Raw genomic sequence first — 23,455 nt, forward strand, 5'->3', positions numbered from 1 at the left:
GCTGAGCCAGCCTGCAGTGAGCCTTAGTGAAATGTTTAGTCGCCAAGATACCTGTGACCTTTTCAGAAGTATTTGTAACTGCTGCCATTGGAGAACAGTCATGCTCTGCCTCTGGTAACTTCCATCGAGGCTGTCTGATACCCGTGAATTTTTAGGATGAAATTGTGTTTGTGGGGCCGCTGAAGCAAGCCCACACAAATCCTCTATTAGCTTTTTATATGGGCGAACTCATATAATGCATTTTTCTGTCTACGACTGCTGAAGCGAGCATGCTGCAAGCTTTTAGTTAATTGTGTAGTCGCCAAGGTACCTGTGACGGTTCAGCAACATTTGACTGTGACCACGGAAAGGGCGCATTCAACTTCTGTTTACTTGCTTAGAGGCCTTCAAGCCTATGAACACTTATGGTGAATTTGTGTTTGTGACCACTCAAGTGCAGCAAGTGTCTTGTAACTGCTTTTGTATCTGAACTCTCCAGTAATGTTCGTGTTTGCAACTGCTTAAGTGATCCTTTAGTTTCTTTAATGCCCAGTGTGTCTGTAAAATATTTAGTACTTTTACTGTGTGCAACCACTGAAGGAGGCCTACAGAAAGTGGAGTAGCTTCCGTCATGGCTAAGACACCTGAACTTTCCAGCAAATATTACATTTATGTGCCCGCGACCGTTGAAGTGAGCCAGCCCACAGTAGCCCTCCTACTAACTTCCTTTGTACACCCCCCCCCCCCACCCTTGCATAGGGCTTTTAATGTTCTTTTACTGGCCGATCGTGCATCTGCGAATTATTAGTTAAACTGAAATGGTCTTGTCACTACACACGAAAGTGTCGAGCTTTGCTCTGGTGACCTTTGCCAGGACTTGTTATGGATGCACAGCGCATTTGCTATACACTCTATGAAGCCGGAAGACGAAGACGACGAAGGGAGCGAGCGGACGCATCTCACCTGTTCCGTGTTTTTTCTTTGAACTGCCGGGTTTTTGAGTCGCACCTTAATGAAAGTGCATCGACCAGATGCATGAAGTTGCGTGGACCACCGGGAACCCAAATTCCGAGGTAGGGGACTGCTTTTTCCGAATTTAGAGGACTTTTGTGTGCCGAGAGGAGCGTCCGCCGCTGGGCCTAACGTCGACTTCGGCCTTGGCCGGGGGAGCGGTAGGCCCAGCCCGAGCCTCGGTGAAGCCGCCAGCGGAAAATCGAACCATCGGTGATTACGCAAGTGGGCATTGACCTACGATGATTACCGCTATGCGTGTAGAGGTGGACGGCATCGAAATTTCTCCGGACCAGTGCACAAGATCGCAAGGCTGGAAAACTGCCGGTGAGAGAGTCAGGCACAAAGGCATGGACAAGATAGGGCCAAATCCCGTACTTCAAACGAGCCAAGACGGCGCCAAGGCCACGGCTGATGTCAACAGCCGGAGCAACAACCTCGGCGGTGGCGCCACTGGCAGCGATACACGTCACTCAAGGGCGAAACATATAAACAAGGGCAAATTGTTGAAGGGCGCGCGCATGCGAGACTTGCCGCGCGGCAACGTAAGGATCGTGCTCCGACCGCGAGGCGGGCTCCACCTGAGCGACGTGACTCGCGTTGAACTAAGTCGTGCAGTTGCGGCGGCGGCACAGATCCCCGCCAATGAAGCAAGTGAAGACGTCGTGTGCCCCAACCTACAGCAAAATATCGTAGTGCTGAGCACCTCCAAGAGAGAGCACGCCGACCGATACGCTGCAGTAGGAAGGATCGACATACGCGGCACGGCGCACGAAATAAGTACCTACGAAGCGGCCCCCCACGGCACGGTGAAGGGAATCATAAGGGGCATCCCGCTCGAGGATACGGCCCAGGAAATTCAGCAGAACGTTGTGCACAAGCATAACCCAACGGCCCTACAGGCAAACCGAATCGGTAAAACCCGATCAGTCGTCATTGCTTTCGAAGGGCACAAAGCACCCAAATTACGTGAGATGCGGTAACCTGCTCACGGAGTGCACGTTGCACAGAAAACAAATCGACGTATGCTATGCGTGCGGAAGAGTGGGCCACAGAATGGACGTGTGCCCGGATCCTTCGAGCGCGATCTGTCGAGGGTGCGGAATCTCCAACCCCGCCGAAGACCACAGATGTGTCCCGAAGTGTTGCCTGTGCGGAGGCAAACACCTGACCGCGGACAAGGCCTGCAAAGCCCGCTTCAAGACGCCCTACTACGTCCGCCGGCGACGCTGGGAACGGCGCCGAGAAGACGCCGGGAGAAGAAACCAAGACAAGAGAGGTCCTGCAGGCGGACCCCGCCGTAGCACCTCCAAACAACGGGGCCGGTCACACACGCCAGGCCGGAGCAGCAACAACAGTGGCGGCGGAAACGGCCGCCGGAGTCGCTCCCGATCGAAGACACCATCCGGGGGCGGCAACGGCGGCGGCAACCGCCGCTCGCGCTCCCGGACCAGTTCCGAGATCCGGGGCCAGTTCGAGATCCGGGGCCAGTTCAAGGTCCCGGAGCGAGTCAACCGGACGCCGAGGGATCGCCGAGAAAAAGGTGGGCTGGACCAACAGGTCTCCCGTCGCTCGAACCAACAACACCGAATTCCCACCGCTCACCCCCTCCCAACCCCTTAACTCACAAGCGAATCCGCAAAAGGACAGTAGCGAAGTGATAGAACTTAAGAGGATCACAGAGCGCCAAAACGCTCAGATCCAAGAGCAGAACGCCCAAATACGGACGCTTATGAATAAAATCGAAACGCTGGCGAATAACGGACGCTCGGCAAATGCAAGCCCTCAAAACAACAACACGGCGGCAAACAACGCCGCAGGCTTGCGCATATTGTCGCGGAGGGACCCCCCCCCTCGCCTAGGGCGGGCGGCGGGAGAGGCTGGGGTTACGCAACGTGCATCAAGTAATCAAGAGGTGATGGACGCCGAAATGAGCCCCGCGAGCAGAGAGGAAGCGGCGACCGCAGAGACCGCGACCACGGCAACGACACAGATCCCGCGAGAAGGAGAGCTGACGGCCATTTTGCGTGCAATTTCCCAAATTAATGAAAGGCTAGGCAAAATGGACGCTCGACTCGAGGCTGTCGAGAGTCAGTCTCACACGCGATCGGTGAAGCACAAGCGCCTAGTGCCAAAAGTAGCCTCAACTTCGGTGAGGAACAGCTTCGCGTCCCTGAAAAAGGAGCGGTCCGAAAAAATCAAAGGCGCGATCGCGAAAAGGCGCAATCGACTGGAGACGTCCGGAAAGGATGATGCAGAAGCCAAGTAAGAAGCACAAGAAGAAAACCGGGGGGGATACCACCGTAATTTACCAATGGAACTGCCGCGGGATTCGCAACAAAGAAGCGGACCTATTATTACACGTTGACGGACAAGAAAACAAGCCCGATGTAATTGCTCTACAAGAAACAAACGGGAATCGAAGACTCCCGGGGTACGTCACTTACACGGACCCCACGGAGAACGGGACGGCGGTGCTCGTCCGCAGCAACGTGGCGGCAACTCAACATGTCACGGCGCAGGGTGGGTGCGAGCACACGCTGGTCGAAATTCATGCGAGAGAAATTGGCAGCTCGGGCAATTTATTTGTAATGAGCGCGTGCTGCAGGCCGTCACAACGGCAGTACGAATTTGACCTCATCGTGAGCCAGGCGAAAGGGTTGGCGCGGACCAGGCTGCTCCTGATCCTAGACGACTTTAACGCGCCTCACACAACGTGGGGCTATAAGTTTCACTCCAAGACAGGAAAAGCATTGGCCAAAGCAATGGAGGATCACGAGATCGCCCTCCTGAACGAGCCGGACGTAACCACCAGAAGAGGCAACAGTGCCGCTAGGGACACCACGCCAGACCTGTCGTGGTTATCGGGCACTCTAGACGTCTCCTGGAGAAGCGAAGAAGTGGACCTGGGGTCGGACCACAGCGTGATCGGCATCCCGATCCGAGGCTCCCGATATCGGGCTGTGCTGGGGACGGCGCGGATCACGGATTGGGACAAGATGAGGAAGTTTACCCAAGAACAAGAAGAGGCATCCGAGGAAGAAACGGGACAGGCTGAAAGACAAAGGCCCTACACCGAATGGTCGAGGGACCAGAAGAAGGCTCTCGATAAATTTACCCAAGAAATCGCAACGATGTCGCAGACACCGTACGTGGACGCCAGACTGACCCACATGTGGGCGGCCCGACACTCGTTGACGCGGCGTTGGAAACGTCAGAGACAACAGAAAGCTGGCCAAGCGCATAGCAGTCTTGAACAAACAGATCGCCGAGTACGCGGCCAAACTATGTAAGGAAAATTGCTGAAGACCTGCGACGGCTTACAGGGCAAGCGCTCGACGTGGAAGACGTGGTGTCTCTTGAGGCATCTGATCGACCCGCTCAGTAGCAAAACTGCGACCAATCGCAACCTCACCAAAGTATTGAACACGTACAAGGCAGACGGCCGCAGGCTCCTGGAAGACCTGAAGGCCAAGTACCTAAAGACAGAGAAGGGCCAGTACCCGGTGCCCGAGAGGTACGAAGGACCCGACAACGAAGAACTGCACCGGCCGTTTACCATTACGGAGCTGTGGACAGCGATAGATGACAGTAACAAGAGAAGTGCACCCGGCAGGGACGCCATAACTTACAAATTACTCGGTAACACGAGCGGTACAGCGGCCCGCGGCCTCCTAGAGCACATTAACGAAGCCTGGGAGAGCTCGCAGTTGCCGAAGGAATGGAAGGACGCCGAGGTCCGCTTCATTGCAAAGCCCGGCAAGGCCCTCACGATAGACAACATGTGGCCCATCTCCCTCACATCCTGCGTGGGGAAGGTGATGGAGCGCATGGTCCGGACTCTGTCGAGCTCGGCGATAGGGGCACCCCTCAGGGATCGGTCTTGTCGCCCCTGCTCTTCAATCTGGCCCTGCTGCCCCTGCCCGATCTACTCAAGCAAATCGAAGGCGTGGGCCACGCGTTCTACGCCGACGATATTACGGTGTGGACGGCCCGAGCCGGATCCGATGCCTGGATGGAGGAAGTCTTGCAGCGGGCGGCAACGACCGTGCACGAGTACGCAAAGTCGTGCGGACTGAGCTACGCTCCCCAGAAATCAGAGCTGTTCATGATCCAACCGGATAAAACCAAGAAGGAGCTGCCACCGAACGTGACTATCACGATCGCCGGAACGACCATCAAGCCAACACAGCAGATTGTGATTCTCGGCCTACTACTTCAGAGCGACGGAAAGGCACAGGCCGCCATCACAAAGATGAAGACTACAACCGAACAGATACTTGGTATGATTCGGAGGGTATCAGACAGAAACCGAGGCCTTAAAGAGGACTATGCCATGCGCCTGGTACGCGCGTTCGTCGTGTCGCGGGTTACCTACTCCGCGCCGTATCTCCAGCTGACGAAGGCGAATAGGGACACCCTAAACACGATGCTCCGTAAGGCAACGAAACAAGCACTGGGCATGCCCATATACTCGTCCACGCAAAACCTTCTAGACATGGGCGCCCACAACACGGTGGAGGAGCTCATGGAAGCCCACCTTTCTAATCAGAAACTCCGGCTCAGTCACACGGAACACGGACGAGCCGTCCTACGCAAGATAGGATGGCAGATCGAGCCAGTTCCCATCAAGACGGCCCTTCCGGAAGACTGGAAAACGATCATTCAGACAAAACCCCTTCCCCGGAACATGACGCCGCGCAAGGACGACGAGAGGCGCACCGCGTGAGCCAAAGCCCTAGCCCGTAAGCTGGAAGAGAACCCCAGGGTCCTCTACGCGGACGCCTCGCTCCGAAAACAGTGACCGTGCAGCCGTGGTGGTTACTTCAAAAGACAGGCTGATCGTCAGCGCGTCCCTGAAGACAACAGACCTCGCAGTTGCCGAAGAAGCGGCCGTGGCCCTCGCACTCGCACAGCCGAGCGTGGACACCGTAGTCACCGACTCAAAGACAGCCTACAGAAGCTTCCGCAGGGGGGTAATCTCCTCCGCGACCCGAGCAATTCTAGCTAAGCACAAGCCTCCGGGAAGAGCCATAGAGCTCATGTGGGTCCCGGCTCACTCGCAGGTAGCAGGCAACACCATCGCCGACTACCATGCCCGAGAAATGTCAATCCGGGCCGAGCACGAGCCGGAAGAGCTACCGCACCCGGTTACCAGCTTTCGGGACATTACCCGGATGTACCAAGAGGAAAGGTGCAGACTGCCAAAACCGCACCCCAAACTCACCAGGCAGAAGGGCTGAAATCTGGGCCAGTTGGTACGTACTTGAACGAAAAAAACCAGTCAAAAACACAAAGGACTAGAGGAGAGGTTTTGCAGAAGGGTTGAAATCTGGGCCAGGCGGGAGCGCAGGCGGGATCGCTTGCGCATCCCGTACTGATGAACCGCATGTACCCTGCGGAATACGATATGCTCTGTCCTTTTTGCAGAAGAGAAAAGGGCACCCTGCCGCACGTCTTGGCAGAGTGAACAGAACTCAAGACCCCCCATCCTCCCCTTCCCACCAACACCACCAATCCCCGACCCCTTGAGCGATGGGAGACCTTGTTATCCAGCCCCGCCCTACCGATTCAGCTCGCACTGACGGACAGGGGCCAGGAGCTGCTGGAAGCATATAGGTCCCGTAACTAGGGAACCACCCCGTCTGGTGCCTGCGTGCACCACCGATTGATTTCGGGCCCAGTAAATGTTGCTTCATCATCATCATACACTCTATGAACAGTTGCACCCTTTGGGGTGTAAATTTGCCACAGAACAATAATCGTCATCTGTATTGCTTGCGTTTCCTTTCTTGAAAACCCTGCGCTCGTTACTGTCCTGTCGAGAATGCCCTGTCATGCTGATAATGTGCATGCCGTTCGTGACATGGAAGTACCGGGCTTGCAGCGTTAAAGAAAGGAAATGCGGGCAAGGCAGATGACATTGTTCTGTGGCAAATATACACCCCAAAGGGTGCAAATGTTTTTAGAGTGTAAATGGATGACCATACGGCAGCTGTTTATATATGACCACTGAACTAGTCTCGAGTAATTTTGTTAATGCCTGATGTAGTTGTGACATCTTAATTTAGGATAACTCGTGTTCGTGTATGTAACTACTGAATATGGCCCAGGGAAAGGCTCTGGCAACTTAAAATGGCTAACATATCTAAACTTTTCAGCAAATTATGCATTGATGTGCCTGCGACCACGGAAGTGGGCCCACAGCAAGCCTCGTGATAAGTTCCATAGTGGCCCCACTGCGAATTCTTAAATTTTCTTGCTACCCAAAGTGTATTTCATTTCATTTCATTTTTATTCCTTAAGGACCCCTTAACAGGGTATTACATAAGGGGTGGGTTACACAGAATTAAGCAGAAACCCTGTGTTAATCTATGGTGATAGGTGATTGGTGACGCTTTCTATGAAGGTGGATGGACAAGGGATGGCAGCGGTTTCACCCGGAAGGCCATTCCAGTCAGCAGCTGTGCGAGGAAAAAATGACGTAGAAAAGGTAACGGTGCGTGCACGTGGGCGCGCGACTTGAAGAGGATGACCAGTGCGATTAGATATGCGTGTTGGTGGAACAAAGTATGGCGGGATACCCATCGAGCTAAGAAAAAGTTTATAGAATTAAGAAAGGCTGGCGATACGGCGGCGACATGAGAGAAGGGGTAAATTAGATTCTAATTTTAGTGATGACACATTCACATCATAAATACGAACAATGAATGAATCTAGTGGCACGGTTTTGAAGTGACTCAAGGGCGTCTTGAGTGTGTTGGGTATATGAGCCCAGAGCTAATAAGCCGCCCTTGAAGTACAGTTCTGCACACTCTAAACTCATAAAAAGAAGTATCGTACGTTCTTTCTTGTCGTGCGCTCTAAGTCATGTGCTCACTTGCTGGATGAAGGCCTTAGTAAGCAGGTGGCTCGTCTGGAAGCAGCAAACTATCCGAGACATATCATTATCTCGGTTGCTGAAGGCCTGCATCGTCAAAGGAAACTAACTTCACGCGTGAGCGATGAGCAGAGAGCGGATGACGAAAGAGAGAGGAAAGAAGAAAGGGACAAGCGAAAGGTGGCTGTAATTCCCTACTTTCATAAGGTTTCCCACAACCTAAAAAATGTTGGGCAACGTTCTGGTGTTAACGTTGTTTTTACAGCACCTAACAAACTCTCGAGGTTGAGTGTGTTCAGCTGTCCCGTGAGGAAACGAACGCCCAGCTGCGCTACCGCGCACAAAGATCCTTTTGTTACATGCACTCGCAACGTGGTGTATAAGATTCCACTTTCGTGTGGGAAGTACTACGTGGGACAGACGGGCAGATGTTTAAACGTGCGTCTGGCGGAGCATAGTAACAAAGTGGAGAACATCGCAATAGAGGGGCATCTGGCTGCACATTGTAGAAAATGTGACGAGAAGGCACAATGCTTCCCTCTCCTAAAACAAACTGTTGTCTATCGCCACAGGAATAAGATTACGAGGGAAACTGTCGAAGCAGCAGAGATAGCGAGAGCAGGTGACGATTGCGTTAGCACGCCGTCTATACTTTTATCAAAGAAAGAGCTTGAATTTTTGGGTATAGTAGTCACATGGCTGCTTTTCGTCCTTCCCTTCGGTGTGTCTGTTGCAGTGGCGTCCCAGTGAGTATATATATGCTCACCAGCTGCAATAAATCAATTGTTGAAAGTTAGCGCTCGTCCGTGTTCCTGCTTGTCCCTGTGTCTTTCTTGCGCTATGTATCCCAGTTTGTACGTATCCCACCAACACGCCCAAACTTCTTCCCTGCTAAAGTGCATTTCTAGTACCTTGGGCCTTCCTTATGATGTTCCTCCTGATCTTTTTTCTTTGGTTACTCGTGCGGCCTATGCCGAAGTTCAAGCTCTGGCCCTCTCCTTCTGCGTTCTTTCCAGGATTTTACCTCCTGCAATTCTGGCTATGCTTGGGGGGTTCCCTCCGTCTTTTAACCATCGCAGAAGGTTGTGCAAGATTTTCCGTGCTGAGTGGCGCCGACAGGTTGGGTTCTACCGTGACTGGTTGTACGCAAGCATATCTTGTGATGACGACGTGAGGCGAGCACGCCAGAGATGGCGGGAACACTCCAGGCTGTTGACGTATTCCACTGAAACCTTCTGGCACGGCGTTCTGTACGTCCTTCGTCCCTTGGCTTCCCGCAAGGTCATGCCTAGTGAGAACAGGCTCCACACTATAGGTGACGCCGACGTTACTGAGGAAGTTCGCCGGATTCTGTGCCTCGCTCAGAAATTCGCCGTTCAGCCTCGGAAGGATCCCGCTTAGCTTCTGACTTGTGTCCGTAATGTGGCTAAGATGGCGCCAGTGGAGGAACGTGAGTCCTGTGTTTCTCAGGGAGTCAATGTGCTCTCTTGTGGCGGACATGAGCGCACGGTTGAGCGGATCGGTCGAGTGGCGGCTACACTTCGAGAACGCAGGCTACGTGTCCTGCTTGCGGATAAGGAAGGGGTTTCCTGGTGCTTTCGCAGGGTGTTTTCCGTGACAAAGCCTGTGCTGCGGTATGTGCTGTCTTTAGTCCTATTCGGCGCGTTCCGCTGAAGAAAGTAAGGTTGCGAACTAAGCAGATGCGTAAAGATCTTAATTTGGCTAACGTTGTTAAGAAAATCAATGGGACGGACGGTGACTGCCTAGAAATGTTTTTCACCGCCAAGACCCATAAGGATGATTGTCCTTTGCGTGTCATCGTCTCTGAATCCGGGACGTGGCAGAAGTGCGTCGCAGAATTCCTGCAATATAACCTGAGACTTCTCAACGTGGCGGACCGTTCCTTACCAAAGATTTTTCAGCCGTGTTCAACTTTTTAAATGGAGCCGACGGCGAGTGTTTAACTGCATTCTCTGTCGACATAAAAGATTTGTTTTATTCTTTGCCACATGAGGGTTTGCTGTCCAGTGTTGAGGCGGCGATAGATGAGCACGGCGCTTTACTTTTTTCTAACGCTTGTGGTGTCAGTACGGCAAGGTTTTTAGAGCTTTTATCATTTTATTTGCGGTCCACTTTTGTTGAATTTGACTATAACATTTACCTCCAAAATCAGGGTGTTTGCATAGGCTCATGCATAGCGCCCACATTAAGTGACGTGTCTTTAGCTCGATGTGCCAAAGCTCTTTCTGTACGGTTGGGTGACTTGGGCGTTGTGAAGGTTTTCAGATATCTAGATGATTTTTTTGATATTTTTAGATAGAGCACTACTTGATCCGGCCGCCAGTTCTCATGTAGATTGCTGTTTTGACTGTTCAAACCCTGCTGTTGACAGTATTATTGCCTCATTCAATGAGTATTATAGGCCACTTACGTTCACCACAGAATTACCAGCGCAGGGCGATATCAGGTTTTTAGACTTACGTTTGCATTTCAAAGCTGAGCACGTGTGTTGGGTATATGAGCCCAGATCTAATAAGCCGCCCTTGAAGTACAGTTCTGCACACTCTAAACTCATAAAAAGAAGTATCGTACGTTCTTCGTCATGCGCTCTATCTCAGTCATGTGCTCAGTTGCTGGATGAAGGCCTTAGTAAGCAGGTGGCTCGTCTGGAAGCAGCGAGCTATTCGAGACAAATCATTATCTCGGTTGCTGAAGGCCTGCATCGTCGAAGGAAATAACTGCACGCGTGAGCGATGAGCAGAGAGCGGATGACGAAAGAGAGGAAAGAAGAAAGGGACAAACGAAAGGTGGCTGTAATTCCCTACTTTCATAAGGTTTCCCACAACCTAAAAAATGTTGGGCAACGTTCTGGTGTTAACGTTGTTTTTACAGCACCTAACAAACTCTCGAGGTTGAGTGTGTTGAGTTGTCCCATGAGGAAACGAAAGCCTGGTTGCGCTACCGCGCACAAAGATCCTTTTGTTACATGCACTCGCAACGTGGTGTATAAAATTCCACTTTCGTATGGGAAGTACTACGTGGGGCAGACGGGCAGATGTTTATAAGCGTGCGTCTGGCGGAGCATAGTAACAAAGTGGAGAACATCGCAATAGAGGGGCATCTGGCTGCACATTGTAGAAAATGTGACGAGAAGGCACAATGCTTCCCTCTCCTAAAACAAACTGTTGTTGTCTATCGCCACAGGAATAAGATTACGAGGGAAACTGTCGAAGCAGCAGAGATAGCGAGAGCAGGTGACGATTGCGTTAGCACGCCGTCTATACTTTTATCAAAGAAAGAGCTTGAATTTTTGGGTATAGTAGTCACATGACTGCTTTTCGTCCTTCCCTTCGGTGTGTCTGTTGCAGTGGCGTCCCAGTGAGTATATATATGCTCACCAGCTGCAATAAATCAATTGTTGAAAGTTAGCGCTCGTCCGTGTTCCTGCTTGTCCCTGTGTCTTTCTTGCGCTATGTATCCCAGTTTGTATGCAATTTTAGCTCTGCGTTTGTCTGGCTGAACTCTACGCCACCACGCGGAAACACCGCTCCGACTTTTCACGTTTACGCCCCCACTCATTTAAAACCCCTTAAACTTCGTAAAGTAGCGACACTCCCCCGCCTTCCCACCTCCTTGTTTCTCCTCTCTTTCACGCTCCCTCCTCGACCATGGCGCCGCCTACACTGCTCGAGCGTAGCAACGGCGCCAACATGCGCTCCTCGCCACTCCATAGACGCTTCTCGAGCAAAAATGGCGCTGATCCACGGCGCGAGGGCCCACGTGATGCTATTAGGCCAATAGCGACGCGGCGTCTGCCTCGGCCAGAGCGCGCGAGGAGGAGGCGGCATTCTTCAAAGCGTGGCACTACTTTACGAAGTTTGTGGGGTTTTACACTCATCCAGCAATCCGCCCAAACCGCCACCGTTTGCCGGAATAGCGGACACGCTAAAAGCCTCTATTGTAACTTGAGCCTGCGCTGCCGGAGCTGGCAGGGTGATCAATTGCCGGACATTGCCGCCTCAGTCGTTGTATACAGAGAAAAGCGATCTCGTTCTCAATGGCTGTCACAACCGTTCTTTGTGAATCAGAAGTGCTAACGCCACATATAAGACCATAGTCGACAACACATGGCGCCACTGCGACTTCTCATGTTGGTCATTTTCTCCTTACAAAAGCTCTGTTTTCATTACAAATCAAGAATTCCTTATTGCGAAAGCATAGTCTTTTAATCTAGCTCGACATTATATTTGCCTTTAGAGTCCCTTTAAAGGTAAAGCCTTTCAAGCGCGACGGAGATTAAAAGAGAAGTGTTTGTGCGTAGCGGGCCTTCGAAATGCATACACTTGTTCGCGGCGTTGCTCCACTGCTACAAGTACGATACCACAAACGTATTTATCGGGGACTCCCTCTGTCAGAAGAGGGGGGGGTGGAGAAATAGGCCAATTGCCCCTCCACTTCTGAAAGCCGACACTGTCGCCTGTACACTGGCATATCCAATAAAACAACGGCTCATCTTAAATGTTGTATAAGAATAGTGGCCACGTAAGTAAGCTTTCTTTATTACGTGTCCTCTACTTGGACAGCTAGGATTGCCTAAGGGCAGAGAGCAAACCATTGATCAAGAATGCCGTGATCCATGGAGACAACCTTCACTGAACGGTGGAACAGTTCTACTTAGCCGCTGCTTGCTAACGGTATGTGGCCGTTGTGGCATGGCAGATTCTGAGACGGGTCCTGAGCTTGCGGTAGAGCTCGGACTCAAACTGACAGCCTTTGGCTGTACTTATCTGGGCGCGAATGCCAAAACGGACAGTTCATGTGGAAATAAGCGTCGCAGCGACGGTCTGGCAGTATTGTGCTGTAACGGTGTCACCTCAGACCAGCAAATGAATCTATCCATGGTGGTGAGAATATCGCGTGGCCCTTTGAATAGCGGCAAGGGTCCAAGCATATGGAGATGGATGGGGACGAAGCGTGCGTCATCACTTCGCCAATGAGTCGGGAGCGTGCTGTGATACTTTGCACTGTTGGCAGGTCAGACATGAGCGCCCCTAAGCCCGAATGTCAATGTTCACTCCTAATAAAAAAACTAAAACGTCCGCGATGAGGGGATGTGACCCGGACTCCGGAATGCAGAAGCGAGTGAAACTGTTATAAAATGAGTCGGCGCACTGATACGCCGCGGTCTATGTGAACACCGAGGTCTGAAATGTGTACTTCCTTCAGATGGAAAGACGAGGAATGCAACCACAACAAAGTGTGTCGGTCTTCGTCTTGTTCATATAAATGTACAAGCTGATGAAGCGTGAACATAGAGTTGTCGAAGCTACAGATGCGGCTGAGAGCATCAGCAGGAATGTTGCCTGTGGCCCTTTTAGGTACTGAATATTGGTTCTGAACTAATATAGAAATGTCAGATTTCACGTTCACTGTGCTTGATTTGGGCTGATCTGAAGGCGGTAGTCAGAGGCTTGTGATCAGTAGACATAAATAAGGGTTGACCCTCAAGGAAATACGAAAAATATTCACAGTCTTGAAAGCAGCAAGGAGTTCACGTCCGAACATACTGTATCGTTGCTCAGCTGGTGTTACTTCTCCAGAGAAACACTCCACGGTGGCCGTTGAAGAACTACTCCGATGGCGCAGACCGAGGCATCTAACAAGACGCTCGGGGGAAGGGTCTTGTGCTCCAAGTGCACCAGAAGGGGTGCTGACGGGAGGGCCTCCTTGATGATAACGAAGGAGGCGTTGACGGCGATAGAATAAGCAGGTGAAGATGAAGCTGACTTCTTAGTATGGGCTAGCCTTGCTAGAGGTTCAACGATGGCGGCACGTTGCAGTGTGAAGAGTCGGCAATTCACAAAGCGGCGTAGCTGTCGCGACCATTCCGGCCGTGCTAATACAATAGAGGCTTTGACCTTCGAGAGAAGTCGACAGATGCCGCTGGTGCCAGAATAAATGCTCTAAGGGTGGAATATTGATTTTGGATTTGGCTACGTTGGTGATCACTCAAGGCTCGGTGAAATGCTCGAAGAGTAAGCATACATGTCGCGGGTGTCCGGACGGTGAAGCACTGTCGATCAGAATGTCGTCCACATAGGCGAAGACGAATGGCAGGCTTCTAAGGATGACGCATACAAAGCATTCAAAAGTATATGCGGCGTTTCTAATGCCGAAAGGCATGCAGGTGATTCCTAATAGCCCGAAAGAAGTGACAATGGCGAATTTGGAACGTCTGTTTTAGCAACCAAAATTCGGTGGTATGCCTTCGCGTGGTTGAGCTTAGAAAATATCGTGCACAGACGCAAGTTTATCGTGAAACCTTTGATTGTGGGTAGGGGTTAGCGGTCCAGAAGAGTTGCCAAGTTAAGGGCGCAGTAATCTTAAGGAGGCCGCGAGTCGCCACGCTTTTTTGGAACCATGTGCATGGGCACTGGCAAGCTGCTCGGTGAAAGGCGAGCAGTTCCGACCTACAACATGTGCTAGAACTCCTGACGTGAATTTCGCATTTTTCTGGAGGGGACGGCATGGCGTGGCATGGTCGCTGGTGAAGAAGATACGATGGACGACGTCATGTTTAACCGACTTAGTCCAGTCTGGCTGGTGTGGCGCTGATAGAGGGAAAGTCCCGGATGATACCTGGTATGGTGATGTAACTGGCCCCCGAATAGTAAAACCAACCGAGGCGAATAGTATCTGCGTGTGAAAGGCCTGCGCAGGAGTCAAGCGTTTTCTTTCGGAGTGGGAAATAATATCAGCTCCGAGCATAATGTCGCTGACTTTGGCTGTGATGAAAAGGCGGCGAAACGATCGGCTCAGGTAGGTGGCACACAAGCCGTGAGTCGGTACGTAGCCCTGCTCATAGCGTGCACCGCTTGAAGAAGGCAGATGGAGGAAAGGGTGCGGCCGATAGAGTTTGCGGGCAGGACACTCACCTCGGGGCCTGTGTGCACAAGAAACTTCATTCTGCTGGTGGTGTCGGTAATGTAAAACAGGCGACTTTTTGCGGCGAAGGAAACAGCTTGTAGTCATTAGTGGTCTCTGTTGTCATTTTCCGGCAAAGCGCACGAGGTTCTGCAGCGCTCGCTGGTAGCTCCGTTCCAGCAAAAGCGAGTACCTCGTTTGAGTTATTGGTTACGGCACGTGGCGCGAGTGTGGAAGCTCATCTGGAAACTGTCTGAAAGAATCACAGCACGAGTCATGGTTGCCGTTTGGGTCGGTTTGTGGTAACATGGAAGCGACAAGTTCCCGGATGCTGTCTCCTCGTAAGGTGAGCATGCATACGTGGATGGGCAGTGCGTTGAAACCACAGAAGCGACAGGAGCGGGTGCTGATGAAGCAGCTGCTGTGGCGGCAGACTGTCGGGCAAGTTCCGTAATGTTGCCAGCGTGGACAGCCAGCACTGACACGGAGAAGTCTGGCACCGTGGCCAGAATCATCTGCACAGACGCTTATAGTCGGTGCCGGAAAAGCTGTCGCAGGAGCTGCTAGTTAGAAGCGCCCGCTCGATCTCCTTGTAGTGTAATGTATTGCATTGTATTGTATTGTAAGATTGCATGTCACATATAAGTTGTGTAGGCCGGCAGACACCGATTTGCTCCGCAAATATAAGCTGTTGCAGAGCCTTACATTCAGAGAGCAATGTACATGTGCACTCCCGAACCATTGCCTTAATTTAGCGTCGTACTGGTTTATCGCGGTCGGATAGGAGAGGACGTCTTGCACTTTTAGTGCGACCACGGCCGGAATGGAAGACTGAATGTACGCAAAGCGACTATGTTACGGGGTGATATAGTGTAGGCGGAACAATGCTTCAGCTTGTACGAACCAGATTTCGGGGTGTCGCGCCCAGAAAGGAGGAAGGCGAAGGATAATGGCTTGAATGACCAGTGAACATGATGCGTCGTACGAGAGTTCATCGTTAGAAGCGTTTTGTTGGACTATACCAGGTCAAACCTGTAGCGAGGAGGCTCAGAGGCCGAAGTCATTTTGCTCTATTGCTGCTGCTTGAGTGACTGCATCTTTCTCGGCCCAAGGTTGTCACCACAGCACCTTTAAGCTAGGGGCGCGACCTAGGCAGCATGCGGGAACCATGCATTGTGTCAGGGGAAGTTAGTTGTGGTTGCAGATTGAAAATTTGAAAGTATTGAAGCCTAAGTCAATTCAGCACCAGGCAGAAGAGAGTAACAAAAACAGTTGACAAAATAAATTCAAAAAACACAAATTAACATAGTGAAACGGTAGAAGACAGTATGATACATAATTGTAATCAAAATTCAGCAGGATAGAGCAAAAGTGCAAAGCACAACCATACATATACGCAATAAGAAAAAAAAAACGCCACTGTTTGTACTGTGTGGTCACAAACGAAAAGTACACGGCTCTCAATGTGAGGATTATTCCCATCATAAAATGCTTCCAACGATAACGCATTCTTTCAAGGCCCGAGGAAAAACAGAATACATGAAAAAATTTGTGCGCGCACAGTATGGTTCAAGAGTATGAGCATGTGTATGTCTAGTTTGCCAAGAAATTCGTTGTGTAAAGTTTCAAGTTTAATGCTAAGTTTACCAAAATATAGTAAGTGGAGAAATTTCAGCCTAGTAATTGCTCTTCGGTATTGTAAAACAGGGATGTTATTACTGGCCATGAGCGTTGACGGTGAGTCATTTCTCTGGTAAGCATTAAATATAAGACGGACCGGTTTTCGTTGCACCATCTTAAGTTTCCTAATATTTTGAGATTTGAATCCCAAACGACACTAGCGTAATCTAATTTAGGTTTTATAAATGCATTATAGGCCAGTAGTTTTATTTCTCATGGAGCTGTCTCTAGTTCGTGTCTCAAAAACCGGGCTTTTTAGAAGGGCATGAGCATGTTTTAGTAATATGACTTGACCATGCTAAGCGGTTTGTAATCATAATACCTAAATATTTGTATTCATCAACATTCGTCAAAGGGCAATTATTCAGAGAATATTTCTAATTAAAAGGGCTATTTTCGTGTGTAATGCGCATGAAGACTGATTTAGCAGTGTTTAGGTTCATAGACTAATACTTACATCACCTGGAAACAACTCAGAGGTTAGATTGTAGGCGTTGTTGAATACTAGGAACGATAATGGTTTTAAAAGTGCGCGGTCATCTGCAAAAGGCTTTATACTTATTTTTGACGTATCTGTGGAGGTAACAATGTAATTTATGTACAGTAAAAAAAGAACAGGTCCCATACGCTACCTTGAGGGACTCCTGATGTCGCAGGCAGAACGCCAGGCGCGCAGTCACTCACGTATTGTTTACGAGCAGAAAGGTAGGAACAAATCCAGGTTAACAGGTAGGCATATGCCTTGTAATTTCAAAATAAGTTTGCTGTGCGTGACAAGGTCAAACGCCTTCCTAAAATCCGAGATTATAGCATCAATTTGATTTCCCGTATCTAGCGATGCGGCGTACTCGTGAATTGTTGGGACCAGTTTTGTTGTTGATAATTGTTTGCTAAAGCAGTGCTGGAAAGGCGACAGATAATTGTTTTCTTCAAGACTGGAGATGATGTAATGACTGACTCTGTTCTAATAGCTTACATGTCATGCAAGTTAAAGAAATAGGCCTGTAGTTTCAAACGTTCAGACGATCGCCTTTTTTAAACACTAGCACTACACATGACGCACGCCATGACGTACGCCAGAAATTAACGAATTTTCGAAGGAAAGACGGAAAACGTGTCAAAATATGTGCAACCGGTTCGGCATACCTACGCAAAAATGTGTTCGGAATATTATTCGTACCAGCTGAGGATTTCGTTTTCAGATTAAGTAGCAAACACAGTACACCTTGATATGTTATAAATTGGGCGACATTACTGGAAGAGAATTACCATGCATTGCCTCGTATTCGGAAGTGGTAAATACGGGACAGAAATGGTTAAACTGCTCAGCAATATTTGGGATATCATTCACGAGACAACTGACAACAAATATTTCACGCGGTACAGCATTTGTCTCTTCTAGATATCGCCAGAATTTATCAGGGCTTTTTATCAAGAAGTCAAGCAATGATTTAGTGAAATATCTAACCTTGGCATTGGAAAGTTTAGAACAAGCTTGCCTTTTAGATCAGTAATTATTCTGAGGGATTTCTTCTGTTCTTAGTTCGTTTCAGCGTGCGATGTAAATGGACAATTTCTCCAATCATCTACGCATTGTTTTTGTTAGTACGAACATATTTGTCAGGAACGAACTTGTCAGTGCAATAATGAACAGTCTCTTTTAGAGCATCCCAGAGTATCGTGACAACGCCCATCAAGTTATCACAAAAGTACCACATACGGTTCATTATGGCTTGGTCGTCAGCTTTTGTAAAATCCTTAATAAGTTTTTTTTTTTCTTGTTTCCTGTGCGACTTCGTAACTCCAAGCGGAAAGGAGATCTTATGATCGGTGACGCCGTCAACCGCATCGACAGTGTATGTAGATATGTCGTTACTAATGAAAGCTAAATCAAGTGTTGAACAGCCGTTACCTACTTCTCTGGTATACTCTGTAACAGTTTGTTTTGAATCACACATGATCGCAATAACCACTAACGGGTTAGCGTCAGCATCAAAGAATGAATCGGGGTTACGTCAATCAATGCAAGGAATATTAAAATCACCAGTGAGCATAATCTTCTTATTAGTGAACAACGCCATGTGATCGCATAGTTTGGACTGCCCCTGTGAGCTGGCGCACGGCCGCTTGCGAGGACTCACGCACCACGGCGATCGTGGCGAGCGAAGGGCGGGGAGGGAGGGGAGCACCGAAGTTCGCTGCTCACCTTCAACGAAATAACAACGCGCTATCAGCTGTCGAGGAGGACCTCCCCGCTTCCCCACGCTAAACTCAATAGACCACAGTCATCGTTATTCAGAATGCTTCAGACAGGGTCGTTCCCCTCGAGAGGCAGACTGAGCCTTTATTCACCAGAGCCGCAATGTCCGCATTTTGGCGAATCGTACTGCTCGCTAGCGCACATGCTCTGTCAATGCCCCGCGTTAAGCGGCACCATGTTCAGTAAAGAAGAAGACTGGGTGGACGCCCTGCGAAGCGACGACCACCAGACCCAGCTCCGGGCCGTGCAGAGGGCTCACGAAAGGGCGCAGGCTCACGGGCTTCCCGTGCCAACGTTGGTGCGGCCCGCGACCTCTGCCGACCACTAAACCAAGAGTGGGTGGGGAGGGGTTCTTTAGGACTCAATAAAGTTATTTCCTCCTCCTTCGAATAGTTTCTGAATAATAAACAGCCACTCTCACCATCGATGTTCAGATCGTAGCAAATTCACAACGCTAGCAAGTGTCTGTCGGTACGCTGCGGGTTAGGAAGCGTTGTTTATTAAAATAACAAATGCAGCTCTAAACGAGAAGAAAAGGGGTTAACCGAGAGGCCCGATTTTTATTAGTCATATCATAAGAAGCCAAGAAACACTGATACCAAGGACAACATAGGGGAAATTACTTGTGCTTAATAAATGAAATAAAGAAACGATAAACTAATGGAAATGAAAGTTAATGAAAAATCAACTTGCCGCAAATGGGGACCGAACCGAAGGTTGTGGGTTCGGTCCCCACCTGCGGCAAGTTGTTTTTTCATCCACTTTCATTTATTTATCGTTCCTTTATTTCATTAGCACAATTTATTTTATTAAGCACAATTTCCCCTATGTTGTCCTTGGTGTCAGTGCTTGTTGGCTTCAAATGGAGCTCTAGGAAGACAGAGTTCGCTGATTCGCACGCTCTGGACTCATCGGTGAGTGATAATGGGCAGTTCAGCCGGCAAAGTGCGGCTCCATGAACGAAATTAAATTGTAGGGGTTTTACGTGCCAAAACCATGTTATGATTTTGAGGCACGCCGTAGTGGGGGACTCCGGAAATTTGTACCACCTGGGGTTCTTTAACGTGCACCTAAATCTAAGTACACTGATGTTTTTGCATTTCGCCCCCATCGAAATGCGGCCACCGTGGCCGGGATTCGATCCCGCGACCTCGTGCTTAGCAGCCCAACACCATAGCCACTAAGCAACCACGTGGCTCCCTAAATGACATATGTCATCCTCCACTACGTAAGCTATCGTCTTTTCTTTCTACCCTGGCTGCTGGATGCAATTCATTGCACATCTGTACAGGTTGAACTGTTCGAAAACTATTCGAAAAAAATCGTATTAGAGAACAGTAACTGTTACATTCGAAGAATGAATCTAATAGGGAAAGATTGGATTCTTTAAACGAAGGGTTCCATCAACCGCACATCCCTTCCTTGAGCGAAAATAGGGGTATGCTGGTCGCCATGGATGAAACCAGCGACCTATTCTATACATTTGCATTAGCCGCGGTAACATTCCTTATATGTGCGAAACACATAATAATATACAAGTAATCTACGAGATTCCGCTCGCGGTTGGTTCTGAGATAAGCAAATATATATTGTTTCGAATGCCCCTTTGGCTGTGAAGTTTTGTTTCCGTGATCACACCTTCGCGTTACGTTTACAGTACGTGCAAGAAGTGACGCCATGCACTTATTTTACCTCGCTGGAATTTACTGCCAGAACTGATCGGCCATTATTTGGAAATTATCGACACTGTGCATGGAAAATAGAATCCCAAGAATTTGCTGCAATTACCCAGGCGAGTGATATATCAGCGGAGCTATCTAACACTCTGAATCTCATGGAACGAGGACCGACGTTAAGCAACAAGTGAAATACCTTTGTCCGTAAAGTTTCGACACTGATTTATTTTCTTCTCTAGAAATGATTCCCCAAAACAAATGTTCGTGCGTATGTGTAGCGCAATCTTTTCGGGCGAACCTGAGCTATTTATGTTAATTGCTGTGACAGCCGCTAGATGGCGCTACATGACAAAAGATACGTTGTCGTCTGCGCGTTCTGCTGTAAGTGAATGTGGAGAGATGGACGTCCACGTCGAACAGCGGGCAAACACAAAACTCTGTGCGAAGCTTGGCAAGACAGCCACACAGACGTATGAGCTCCTTCGTGACGCTTACGGCAAGGAGACATTATCACGGGCGCGAGTTTTCGAGTGGCACAAGAGGTTCGTTTTGGGGCGCCCTGCAACCTCGCGGAATAAGAAAACCTAACTCGGATCAGGGAGATCGTACAGCAAGACCGCACCATTACAGTCCGCATGCTCTCGACATTAATAAGACAACATGCCACCAAATTTCGCATGAGATCTTGGGGAAACGAAAGCTGAATGCCAGACTTGTTCCGCACTCCCTCACACAGGACCAGAAGGACATCATCGCGGGCATCAGTGAGCGCTGATTTGCTCTCCGAGGCAGAGGAAGATGCTGAATTCGTCGACAGCGTCATTGCTGAAAACGAAACGTGGTGCTTTCAATGCGATCCTCAAAGAGGCAGAGCGACGAATGGTGGATCACAAGCTCCCCGGCGTCAAGAAAGGTGCGGGGACAGAACACCAAAACAAAGACGGTGCTGATAGTTTTTTTCGATGCCAGTGGTGTCATACACCACGAGTTCGTCCCACGAGCAGACGGTGAATCAGGAGTTTTACATCCGCGTGCTCCAACACATGCGTGATGCACTGCGACGCCGGTGCCCTGACTTACGGGCATCTGGACAACGGAGCCTTCTCCACGATAACGCAAGCCCGCACACTGCTCTCAGCTTGACAAACTTTCTCGCCAAGCACAGCATTACTGTACTTCCCCATCCGTCATACTCACCTGACCTCTTCCCATGCGACATTTTTCTGTTTCCTCGTGTGAAGAGAGCCCTAAAAGGTCGCTGGATGGGGAGCGTGGCGGCCATTCAAGACGCCACGACAAAGAAACTGACAGCCCTGCCAAAAGAAGCGTTTTCCAACTGTTTCCAAGGCCTCAAGAAGCGTTGGAAGCTGTGTATAGACTACAAGGGAGACTATTTCGAAGAGGTGCTGCACAAATGATTTCAATGTTTAACGCATTTTTTAAAGGACTCAGTCTCAGAATTCTACGGACAAAGGTTTAAGTTTAATTTCGCTGGTGCCAATACGTTCCATTCGAGTGCGATTTAAAGAGCCCCTCGATGCGGTACTTGAGTAATTTCTGTTTACCCGACAGACAGAGGAGGGCGCTGAGAAGCATGACGGGCCATGATGCCTCACTCCTGTTCACTTGGAAAGTGTCCAGGAAGGCCACAAGCAGAAATCCAGACGAACGCCTCCCAGCCATAGAGCAGAAACATGCCATGGCACAGCAACCTGCGTTAAGGTTGAGCATGTTGAGAAAACTGCACTCATTTTGCCACAAAATTCTGTTATTTTAGCTACATATTGAAACACCAAAATACAACTAGCACCAAGCCGAGGAATATTTGAAGTTTTAGGTATCTTGACACGCGGGTACGCATGCTCCTACTTCAGGGTTCATTATTATAACTATTGTGAGACAAAAGTATAGGTCATGCATCATGCTCCTTGTGGTGATAGCTATCATATAGCTCTAAATGAAGAAGGCAGTTGAAGGATAGGTAGAGGCGGCTGGACAGATTAACCGTGCGAGAAGTCCGCAGGGTTGAAGAAGAAGCCGCAGTCACCCCGGTAGTCGTATACGCTTGCGCATCCTGCATCGGCGCTGCCGTATCCCAGACAGCATGTTTAGGCGGCAGCAGCAGCAATGGACACGTCGCCACACAGCTCCACCGCCGAAGCACAACTTCATTCGCGCATGCGAGGACAGCTCTGGCGTGTTGCACAAGTTGTAATGATTTGTCCGACAAAACCTATCGGTGCACGAATCACTTGCGTTCAGCCCGAGTGCGGAAGGCGCTTGCGTCTCAGTAGCGTTCGGGTTCTCGCGCACGTATGCCGATTGTAATACCTAATTAAAGATTTGTTTGGTGCGCAACCAAGAGCCTAGCGTGATGTATAATACACCTCAAACGCTTGTGAGAAAACAAAAGTCTGTGAATAACAAAATCCTACAGGTCGCCCATTGCATGTAGCATCAGAGGAACGCGGGATGCTGTTAGCTATCACCATTACTCCTCGTTCGCTTTCGAAAGCGAACAGTTGTAATTATCCCCGTTTTTGTATGCTTAACAAATGACATCATGTGTTGCTTAAATTATTTGGTTCTTTATCGCCGTTATGTTCTTGTGGGCAATCCAGTGTGCTCTGTCTTGCTTTTAAGATTAGTTTCTGCCACGTTATCTCAGTTCCTGCAGCTGCACGTGCCGGCAGTTAGGCTTTTCAGCGCTATAAGAACCATAGTACAATTATTGCTTTTTCAGTTTGTTCATCAAGTTTATCAATCTGCTTGGTGGAAGTACGTATATGCTTCTTGAAAACTTCTTAAGCTCAACGATAGCAATGGCAGGGCTGTTATTTCTGTCGTGTACTGTATATTCTGGCGCTTGAAAACTTTTCAAGATACAAATCGACCAACTAGGCAGACCATGTTTTGCAGTGCATATACGTGACACATACACATGGACCCAACAACCTGCAGCGCATGACAACGGGAAAAAGAGACACACACCGAACATGCAGCACTATCCTCCCGTCCGTTCGTACACCGCAAGTTGCTCACCAT

General features: G+C 49.5%; 1 protein-coding gene across 3 annotated transcripts in view; it reads right to left on the bottom strand.

The window, feature by feature from the left end:
• The window catches only part of LOC142576696 (monocarboxylate transporter 12-like), a 162,112-nt gene that overhangs the window by 90,892 nt on the left and 47,765 nt on the right, over positions 1-23,455 (bottom strand). For all 3 annotated transcript variants that reach the window (XM_075686934.1, XM_075686932.1, XM_075686933.1), the window contains exon 3: positions 21,976-22,122. In XM_075686934.1, the coding sequence (XP_075543049.1) occupies positions 21,976-22,122 (147 nt within the window). The remainder of the gene's footprint in view (positions 1-21,975; positions 22,123-23,455) is intronic.

Source organism: Dermacentor variabilis, chromosome 3, assembly GCF_050947875.1.
Source record: "Dermacentor variabilis isolate Ectoservices chromosome 3, ASM5094787v1, whole genome shotgun sequence".
Taxonomy (NCBI): domain Eukaryota; kingdom Metazoa; phylum Arthropoda; class Arachnida; order Ixodida; family Ixodidae; genus Dermacentor; species Dermacentor variabilis.